The sequence below is a fragment of the Nicotiana sylvestris genome, chromosome 1, assembly GCF_000393655.2.
Source record: "Nicotiana sylvestris chromosome 1, ASM39365v2, whole genome shotgun sequence".
NCBI lineage: Eukaryota > Viridiplantae > Streptophyta > Magnoliopsida > Solanales > Solanaceae > Nicotiana > Nicotiana sylvestris.
In genome coordinates this window covers 124325105-124335368 of record NC_091057.1, presented here as the reverse complement: position 1 = coordinate 124335368, position 10264 = coordinate 124325105, and the positions used below count along the sequence as shown (strand labels likewise).

Genomic DNA, 10264 nt, shown 5'->3' with positions numbered 1-10264 from the left:
TATAATGCGGGAATACTTTTAAGTTCTAGGTCGCCCACCAGTATAATGCGGGAATACATTTAAGTTCTAGGTCACCCACCAGTATAATGCGGGAATACTTTTAAGTTCTAGGTCGCCCACCAGTATAATGCGGGAATACTTTTAAGTTCTAGGTCGCCCACCAGTATAATGCGGGAATACTTTTAAGTTCTAGGTCGCCCACCAGTATAATGCGGGAATACTTTTAAGTTCTAGGTCGCCCACCAGTATAATGCGGGAATACTTTTAAGTTCTAGGTCGCCCACCAGTATAATGCGGGAATACTTTTAAGTTCTAGGTCTCCCACCAGTATAATGCGGGAATACTTTTAAGTTCTAGGTCGCCCACCAGTATAATGCGGGAATACATTTAAGTTCTAGGTCGCCCACCAGTATAATGCGGGAATACATTTAAGTTCTAGGTCGCCCACCAGTATAATGCGGGAATACTTTTAAGTTCTAGGTCGCCCACCAGTATAATGCGGGAATACTTTTAAGTTCTAGGTCGCCCACCAGTATAATGCGGGAATACTTTTAAGTTCTAGGTCGCCCACCAGTATAATGCGGGAATACTTTTAAGTTCTAGGTCGCCCACCAGTATAATGCGGGAATACTTTTAAGTTCTAGGTTGCCCACCAGTATAATGCGGGAATACTTTTAAGTTCTAGGTCGCCCACCAGTATAATGCGGGAATACATTTAAGTTCTAGGTCGCCCACCAGTATAATGCGGGAATACATTTAAGTTCTAGGTCGCCCACCAGTATAATGCGGGAATATATTTAAGTTCTAGGTCGCCCACCAGTATAATGCGGGAATACTTTTAAGTTCTAGGTCGCCCATCAGTATAATGCGGGAATACATTTAAGTTCTAGGTCGCCCACCAGTATAATGCGGGAATACTTTTAAGTTCTAGGTCGCCCACCAGTATAATGCGGGAATACATTTAAGTTCTAGGTCTCCCACCAGTATAATGCGGGAATACATTTAAGTTCTAGGTCGCCCACCAGTATAATGCGGGAATACTTTTAAGTTCTAGGTTGCCCACCAGTATAATGCGGGAATACATTTAAGTTCTAGGTCGCCCACCAGTATAATGCGGGAATACTTTTAAGTTCTAGGTCGCCCACCAGTATAATGCAGGAATACATTTAAGTTCTAGGTCGCCCACCAGTATAATGCGGGAATACATTTAAGTTCTAGGTCGCCCACCAGTATAATGCGGGAATACTTTTAGCTCTAGATTTTGGAATCAGTAACCCCACCTGAAGACGGAAGGTTACAATGGAGACCCCCAAGCAGGAAACAATAAAATCTCCAGCGCCAAGAAGCAGAAGGCTGCAAAAGCAAGCGCGCATTCAAAAGGAAGAAGGAACGCGTCTCAGAAGAAGCAGTTTGGAAACGTTGTAGCATGTCCAATATAACAATTTTGATGAAAAAAAGCCATACCACTGAAGAAACCATTGAAAGATTTAAAGAAGAAAGCCATGTTCCCAGCAAATCAAGCAAAGTGATGAAAACTGGCATTCAGAAAAGGCGAAGGACCAGCATCATCTCCCAAGTTCACAAAATAAGGGCATCAGAGGAAAGCGTTAGCCGACAAGAAAGCAAGGCAACAAGAACAAGTTGAAGATGGATGAGATCTCATGATCCATAGTCTAGCTTAGCTTCTTGTTTTTCCTTTTAGAACAATGTAACAAGGAGATCGGTGAGCGGTAGCATCCTACAGCAGCATGCAACAGCACACAATAGCAGCGAACACTACAATCATACGGTAGTCCCAGCTACCAAAGTTTCCCGAACTACATTGACCTGATTCCTGTTCAGCCCAGGATATGTAGGAAACCTTTGAAGCAAAGGTTCGGTTAAATCTTTTTCAAAAAAAATGCTTCACACGGAGTATTCGGACGGGCAAAAATCGCTCGCTTTATCTTTGCGCGAAAACCCTTCGTGTCTTCGGGCAAAGAGGGGCAGCTGTAAGCACGTGATTTTTGCTTTACGGACAATCGCTCCAAAAGAAAATAAAAATAGTGACAAATGGTTTCGATTTTACGTGATATATGCTGTTAGTCGCTCGTGGTTCTGTTCATTTTTCAGTTTTATCTTATCAAGTAAAATACAAAATATGTATGTCATGTTAATTAAGCCATAATTCAGCCATTAAAAGAAAATTCACAAAATATGCGTCTTTTATTTTAGGCTGTGATTTAATCATTTAAAGAATTTGTAATACGTGTGTGATGATTGTGTTAAGTGTTGATTAGTGTTGTTTTAAACTCATTTTAATTTAGTTGAATTTTAAAATTAGAAAACAAAGAAAAAGAGTGCAAAGTATTTAGAAAAATCGGATTGGGCCTATTTGTTTCAAAATTTTAAGGCCCAAAAAACAGCCCAAACACAGGCTGCCCGGACACGGCCAAACGGCGTCGTTCTGTCCCGTCTAAGCTGGGCCGTTGATCTCGAGTGGATCGATGGCCAGGATTACACACCCAGATCCATTTAACATAACCCGACCCAATAAGCGGTTCAGCCCAGCCCCTCACTTAAACCAAACGACCCCGTTTAAATATCAAACGACCCCGTCTCATTTCTCACCATCAGATCCAAGCCGTTGAGATCATCTGATCTAACGGCTCATATCCAATCCCCTACTCCGTATATAAGCTTTCCCTCACACCCCACGCCCCTATCCGAACCCCACCCTTCACTCGTCTCCTTCCCCAAGCCCTGAAACCCCAAACCCTAGCAGCCGCTCTAGGTTCCCTTTCACCAGAACCCGGCGGCATGAACGCCGGTGACCACCTCCTGAACACCCTAGGACCACCTCACTATCCTAAACATGGATCTGCTATCCATTTGCCTCGAATCACCTTCCTTCGTCTTGAATCTTTATTTGAAGATTTGAGTCAAAACTCTGATCTATACCAAACCACCCCATCTTCATACCAGACACTCCCCTGACCCTCCTCGTGACCAAACCAAACTTGGTTTGGTCCGAATCTACCCACAACTCCCCAAAAACCAGATCTGAGAATCCAAAACCTAGAACACGGATAGCCTTGGAATCCAGCCGACCTTAACAAGGGTTCGAGGTCTAATAGACCTTAATCAAGGTGTTCTCATGTGAGAACACCCTGATTAAAGTTTGTTCGGCTTCAAATGGTCAAAGTGGAGTCAGTTTTGGGTCAGTTTGGTTTAAACATTTTTCGGTAAGTTTTTCTTTTCCTTTTTGTTTATTCAACTGCCAATTAAGTCGTTAGCATGCTTTGTTGTGTTTGTTTGTTATTTTCTGATAGTTTTCTTAATTTCTTCCATCTCTGTCAAAGACCTGTTTATTTGGTCGATTGTTTTCTGTGTATGATTTAAATGTATCCTGTGATAAGCATGTCCGATTAGGATAGTCGTCGCATAAATAACTTATATAGGTTCCCAGTGATCGACCAAAGTTGTCCGAAGCCCTTTAGGTCCCTGTATGTGTTTGTTTATTTGAACGATTGATTATTACCTGTTATAATTAGTATAGTCGACTCGATAAATGTCGTCGATTAGTTCTCTATAACTAATGGATCAAATAAGCTAATAATTTCACATGACTAAATGAACCATGTCACTGACTGAATGCTCGACATTGCCTGAGATTATCCTATAAACTGCATTACAAAACAGCTAAAAGATTCAGTCTAGGGCAGCTTCGATTTTAAATTTTTCAGAAGTCCAAAATAACCCATTATTGCAGAGGGTCAAGACAGTGATAACCAGGGTTTAACAGGGGTAGTCTGGGGTTTGAAAAGAACAAAAATGATTAGTTTAAATGAGCTGACAAGTAGGGTACTAATTTGGGATTAAACTAATACCAATGGGGAACAAGACACAAGAGTATGGGGTTTAAAATGAATACTTAAATGAACCCATAACCTTTGATTAAAGAAAAGCCAGGCGTGGGGAACAAAATGGCTGGCATCAAAAGATGCTTAAGCATGGGTTTAAAGGGTATGGGCAGTCTGCAAAATGGAGGATCCAGGCAGCTTGACTGCACTGGTCGATTGGCTTATAAATAGGCCATTTCGGAACTTAAAAAGGGCTGGAATTTTTAGTCTTGAGAGAGGTCTTGTGAGTTTAAAGAAAACTGAAAACATAAGGAAATTTCCAGTAAACATTGTAACCAAACACTGTCTGAAAGCTACATAAGAGTTCATATTGGTCAAGCTGTCTTGGCCAAGTTCTGTTGTTTGCACTGATTGAGCTGCTTGTGATTGTTGAACTGCTGGTGTTGCTGCATTGAACACTCTGTTACTTCTGTTGTTTCATTACTCTCTTCTGGGATTACTTGTTTGGTGCTCGACCATCTGCTGGTTTTCTTTGTTCTGGAAATTGTTGCTGGTTGTCTGTGGACTGTGGAAAACACTTGTGATTGTTGGTTTGTTGCTGTGTTGTTGTTGTGTATCTACTGTTGCTGTGTTTACTGCATACTGCCCAGCTGATCAGTCCTTTCTTCTTTGTCCTCTATACCAGGTACACAACCAATGCACTATCAAATGTAATTGGAACATTGAGCATGAATGCAAAAAGAAAAGACCTGAAGTTGATTTTCATACATAGATTGTTATATTAGATATCATGTACTGTATGATAATTTTCATTCCTGTGTTGACAATAGAAGCAGCATGTATGCCCAGTGTATATCAATATAGATTAGCTAAATGGTAGCTTACATATGTATGCTGATAAGTGAAAATATTCTCAATGAAATAGGTTGCATCTCATACTTAGTTTACTTTGTAATATATGTTGTAATGTATGCCAAGCATGAAAACTGTACATCATTGGCTAAGTTCTTCCTTTTCTGATTAATGGTCTCATATAACTAGTAAACCACCTGTTAAGACAAATAACACAAAACTTGCAATCTCAACCTCATGAAGGTCGAGCCCAGGTCAAAACAGACCAAGCAGGCCCGCATCGAACAAGCAGTGGCCCAGGTTTGGCCCATCACGCATGGGCTGGATTTGGGCCCGTGATTATTTGTTCGGCTGACTGTGCACGCAGCCTCGTTTCTGATTTTTAAGCATTTCTGAATGTTGTTATAGATAACTTGCAAGCACGTAATTAATTAGGACTATCTACTGTTTTCAATTAGTAGAGACAAACGCTACAAGAAACGTAGTTGCTATAGGATATCTTTTTAAAATAAGAACGAGATGAGCCTCGACAAAAATAAATAAAAACGCACGAGCTGCGGGGCCCTCGTTAAATGTATATTATCGAAGCATTCAGTTTCCAGGATGGGTCGTTTAGCAAATCTCACGGCCCTCCCAGAATAATAACGCGATAGTCTCTTTAAGCGCGTACTTAATAATGTTATCTCCTTAAACTCGGGTGCACATTTATGTGACCCAAATCCCAATCTCAACGGAATCGAAATGTGTCTCTAACCACGGGTACATTGATTGTGGCGTGGTCTGAGATGCATTTCCACGACGTTGCAAATTCTTTTCATAAGGAATGAGACGAGCCTCGACAAACAAAAATGTACAAAGTGCGGGGCCCTCTAAATGTATATATATAAAATACTTAGAATTCGGGACATGCCGTTTAAGCGAATTTCATGGCTTTCCCCAAAATAACAACACGCTAGTTGCTTTAAGCGCGCCTTTAATAATTTATTTTCCTTAACTCGGGTGCACATTTATGTGACCCAAATCCAAATCTCAACCGAGTCGAGATATGTCAATAATCACGTGTACATTGATGTAACGTGATTCGAGGTATGTTTTCGCGACGTTGCAATTCCTTGTAATAATAATAATGATAAAAGCGGTTAAAAGTTAAATTTTGCACATAAGTTTACATTTGTATAAAATCAGATAATCAAGCCGAATATAACAGTTGAGCGACCGTGCTTGAACCACGGAACTCGGGAATGCCTAACACCTTCTCCCGGGTTAACAGAATTCCTTATTCAGATTTCTGGTACGCAGACTGTAATATAGAGTCATTCTTTTCCTCGATTCGGGATTAAAATTGGTGACTTGGGACACCCTAAATCTCCCAAGTGGCGACTCTGAAATAAATAAACCAATCCCGTTTCGATTGTCCTTTAATTGGAAAAACTCCCTTGCGCCCTCTCGGGTGCGGAAAAAGGAGGTGTGACACATCCCAATTCCCACCAAAATCAAGGACACAAGCTCGCAACATATCCTCAAGCGTCTGAATAGTCCTCCCAGCCTGCCCGTCAGTCTATGGATGAAAAGCGGTACTCAAATTGACACTTGTACCCAATCCTTCTTGAAAGGACTGCCAAAAATGAGCAGTAAACTGGGCCCCTCTATCAGATATAATGGAAATTGGAATACTGTGAAGTCTGACCATTTCTTTCAAGTACAACTTAACATATTGTGGTGTCGTATCAATCATCTTTACCGATAAGAAATGCACCAACTTTGTAAGTCGGTCTACAATCACCCAAATAGAGTCATACTTCAAGCGAGTGCGAGGCAAACCTACAACAAAGTCCATATTAATCATCTCCTACTTCCAAAGTGGAATCTCAATATTCTAAGCCAACCCTCCATCTCTTTGATGCTCAGCCTTTACTTGCTGGCAATTTAAACATCTAGCCACGAAGTCCGAAACATTTTCCTTCATCCGATTCCACCAATAGATCTCTTGCAAGTCTTTGTACATTTTTGTGGACCCTGGATGTATAGAATATCTTGAACCGTGTGCCTCAGCCATAATTTCATGATGAAGCCCATCGACATCTGGCATGCACAAGCGACCGTTCATCTTCAACACCCCATCCTCGTCAAGAGAAAATGCAAGGATATCCCAAGATTGCACCATTTCGAATATTCACCAAATTGGATCTTCAAATTGCTTAGCCTTGACACGCTCAATAAGAGAGGAACGTGCTATGGCATAGGTGGCAAACTCTTTATTTATCGGTAAATGTGCCAAGGTACCTCCTGATTTTCAACTTAGCGTGTCGTCTACCACATTTGCCTTTCCCGGATGGTACTGAATATTTAAATCATAATCCTTCAAAAATTATAACCATCTCCTTTGCCTCAAGTTTAACTCCCTCTGCTTGAATATATATTGCAAACTTTTATGGTCGGTGTATACTTCACAGTGCTCACCGTACAAGTAATGCCGCCATATTTTCAAAGCAAAAACAACAGCGGCAAGTTCCAAGTCATGGGTCAGATAGTTCTTATCATGGATCTTCAACTATCTAGAGGCATAAGCGATAACCTTACCTTTTTGCATCAAGACACAACCCAAACCAACTCTAGAGGCGTCACAATACACCACAAAGCCATCTGAACCTGTTGGCAAGGTCAACACCGGTGTTGTAGTCAATCTAGCTTTCAACTCATTAAAGCTTCTTTCACAAGCATTTGACCACTGAAACTTTGCTGCTTTCTGCGTCAACTTGGTTAACGGAGATGCAAGACTAGAAAATCCTTCAACAAACCGCCGGTAGTAGCTCGCTAATCCCAAGAAACTACGAATCTTTATCAGTGTAGTTGGTCTAGGCCAACTCTTAACCGCTTCAATCTTTTAAAGATCAACCTACACGAGATACCACATGACCCAAAAATGCCACGGATTCGAGCCAAAATTCACACTTAGAGAATTTGGCATATAACTCATTCTCCAAAAGCGTTTGCAACATTATTCTTAAATGATTGGCATGCTCTTCTTGACTTCGCAAATAGACCAATATGTCATCAATGAAAACGATCATGAATCTGTCAAGAAATGGTTTGAAAACCCGATTCATTAGATCTATAAAGGTCTCGGGTGCATTTGTTAGCCCAAATGACATCACCAAAAATTCATAATGCTTGTAGCGGGTCCGAAAGTCCGTTTTGGGAATATCCTTCACTCGAATCTTCAGCTGATGATACCTCGACCTTAAATCAATCTTTGAGAAGAACCTTTCCCCTTGCAACTGGTCAAACAAGCCATCTATCCGAGGTAGTGGGTACCTATTCTTGATGGTCACTTTGTTAAGCTGCCTGTAGTCAATACACATCCTCAAGGAATCATCTTTCTTTTTCACAAACAGCACTGGCGCACCCCAAGGCGATATACTAGGTCTAATAAACCCTTTATCTAGTAAAACTTTCAATTGCTCCTTCAATTCTCTTAACTCGGTTGGAGCCATCCGGTATGGGGGAATAGATATCGACTAAGTATCTAGCACCACATCTATCTTGAAGTCGATGACCCAATCTGGTGGGATACTCGGAAGCTCATCAGGAAAAACATCAGGAAACTCATTAACAACTGGCACAGACTGAATGCTTGCTACCTCCGCAATTGTATTAGTGACTCTGACTAAATGATAAAGACATCCCTTCGTAATCATCTTCATATGAAATAAACTTACCTCGAGACTCAACAATATTGCCCTTCCATTCACGAACTAACTCATTGGGAAACTTAAACTTGACTACTTTAGCACGACAATCAAGAATAGTGTAATACTTGTATAACCAATCCATCCCTATGATTACATCAAAGTCAACCATTTCTAGCTCAATAAGGTCTGTCGTAGTCTCTTGATCTTGAATTATAATCACACAACCCCTATAGACGCGGGAGGCAATAAGATAATCTCCCACCGGAGTTGATATAGAAAATGGTTCAAGTAGTTGTTTTGGCTCTATCCCAAAATCCAAAGCAAAGTACGGAGTAGCATAGGAAAAAGTAGATCCGAGATCCATAAGAGCATAAGAATCAAGAGTAAAAATAATAAGTATACCTTTGATGACTACATTTGAAGCCTCTACAGTAGGGCGAGCAGGCATGGCATAGAAATAAGGATGAGTCCCCTAGGAAGTAGCAGTTGTCTGCGGTACCTTTCTTGCATTGCACCCACTATGGGCTCCATTACCCCTAGGTGGGGGTGGTGCAACTGACGTAGTAGCCATAGAAGGTGTCAGATGAGCTCTCGAACCCTGTTTTCCATTAGGGCAAAACTTTTGGATATGACCCATCAACCCGCAACCATAGCACGGACCACGGGGTCCCTTGGTAACACTAGACTGGCGTTGATGAGAACCCACACTACTCTGAGCCTGATGTGCCATACGTGGTCACTATGAATGGTCCTAGACTTGTTTCCATGTCCAGAGCTAAATTCCACTGGAGGGCTACTGGAAGCTGTCTGCACCCTAGATTATGGTGGGCCAGATGGCCCTCTACTGCTCTACCTCTTACCCGAACTAGGCACTGCACAGAAAGTGCCAAAAGTACGGACCTTTTTGTTTTGCTCCCTGTTAGCCCTCTCCTCCTAATGAATCCTTTCGAGATTCATTGCTATATCCACAAAGTCAATAAAGGTAGTATTTATTCTCCCACTAGATGTATCTTTTCTAATTCCTGGAATCAAGCCACGAGCAAAACGATCAATCTTCTCATCCTCAGTGGGGATGAGGTGGGGAGCATAACGAGATAAATTCTCAAATTTGATACTATACTCTAGGATTGTCATGGTATCCTGCTTTATGGTCTCAAACAATATTGCAAGGGCAGCTTTCACTCCCGGTGGTAACCACTTCTTAATAAAGATCTTCTTAAACTCCGCCCAAAATATTGGAGGTGCATCCTCCAATCTAATTTTCTCTACCCCTTTGAACCAGAGGTCAACAATGTCTTTCAATTGATAGGCTGCCAATCGAACCATTCGGTGGTCTTTAACTCCCAGCAAAGTAGTAGCTTTCTCAACTTCCTCCAAGAAGTCCTGAGGGTCTGCAGTAGGATCTGTACCAGTGAAAACTGGCAGCTCAAGCCTCACAAATTTCATGGCCAATTGTGTCATGTCCTCAACCACTGGTGCTCCCATCCCTCCTTTTTGGAGTGCCTGAATACCCACTTGAAGGTTCTGTTGGGTCTGCATAGCTATGAGGTCAGCAAAAGTATCTATAGCCTTTCTAATATTAGTGAGGGTCATTTCCAAGTGATTTAGTTTTGAAGATGGAGCAGGTGCCTCATCAACTTCTTCCTCGAGCTCCTAGACCATCCTTGGAGCCATTGGAACTGGCACGGTCCGTGCTCTTGCAGCTCTTGGGGGTCGGCCCCTAGGTCTAGCGTGTACCCCTCCTGAATCTGCATCGGGTATAGGAGCAGCTTCCCGGTTCATATTACTACCAGGAGTGTTCACCATCTTCTGCCAATAGATATAGTGCACGAGGTAGGAAATATTTCTTAGCTCTATTGCACGGTTCTAGAATAAGAA

The 10264-nt window shown here is 41.7% G+C and overlaps 1 protein-coding gene across 1 annotated transcript; it reads right to left on the bottom strand.

Moving 5' to 3' along the window:
- Positions 1 to 8212: 8212 nt before the first annotated feature.
- LOC138874368 (uncharacterized) lies at positions 8213 to 8834 on the bottom strand. The gene is made up of 2 exons (XM_070152762.1): positions 8414 to 8834; positions 8213 to 8361 (listed from the first exon to the last, which is right to left on the bottom strand). The coding sequence occupies exons 1-2, from the start codon at positions 8832 to 8834 to the stop codon at positions 8213 to 8215; spliced, it is 570 nt and encodes a 189-aa protein (XP_070008863.1).
- Between the last annotated feature and the right edge of the window lie 1430 nt (positions 8835 to 10264).

Excerpts from the sequence above, each read along its gene's own strand:
- LOC138874368 (XM_070152762.1), bottom strand. The coding sequence starts at position 8,834 with ATGCCTGCTCGCCCTACTGTAGAGGCTTCAAATGTAGTCATCAAAGGT. Across the intron at positions 8,362-8,413 it reads CAATATTGTTGAGTCTCGAG|TCAGAGTCACTAATACAATT; the intron begins GTAAGTTTATTT and ends TTTATCATTTAG.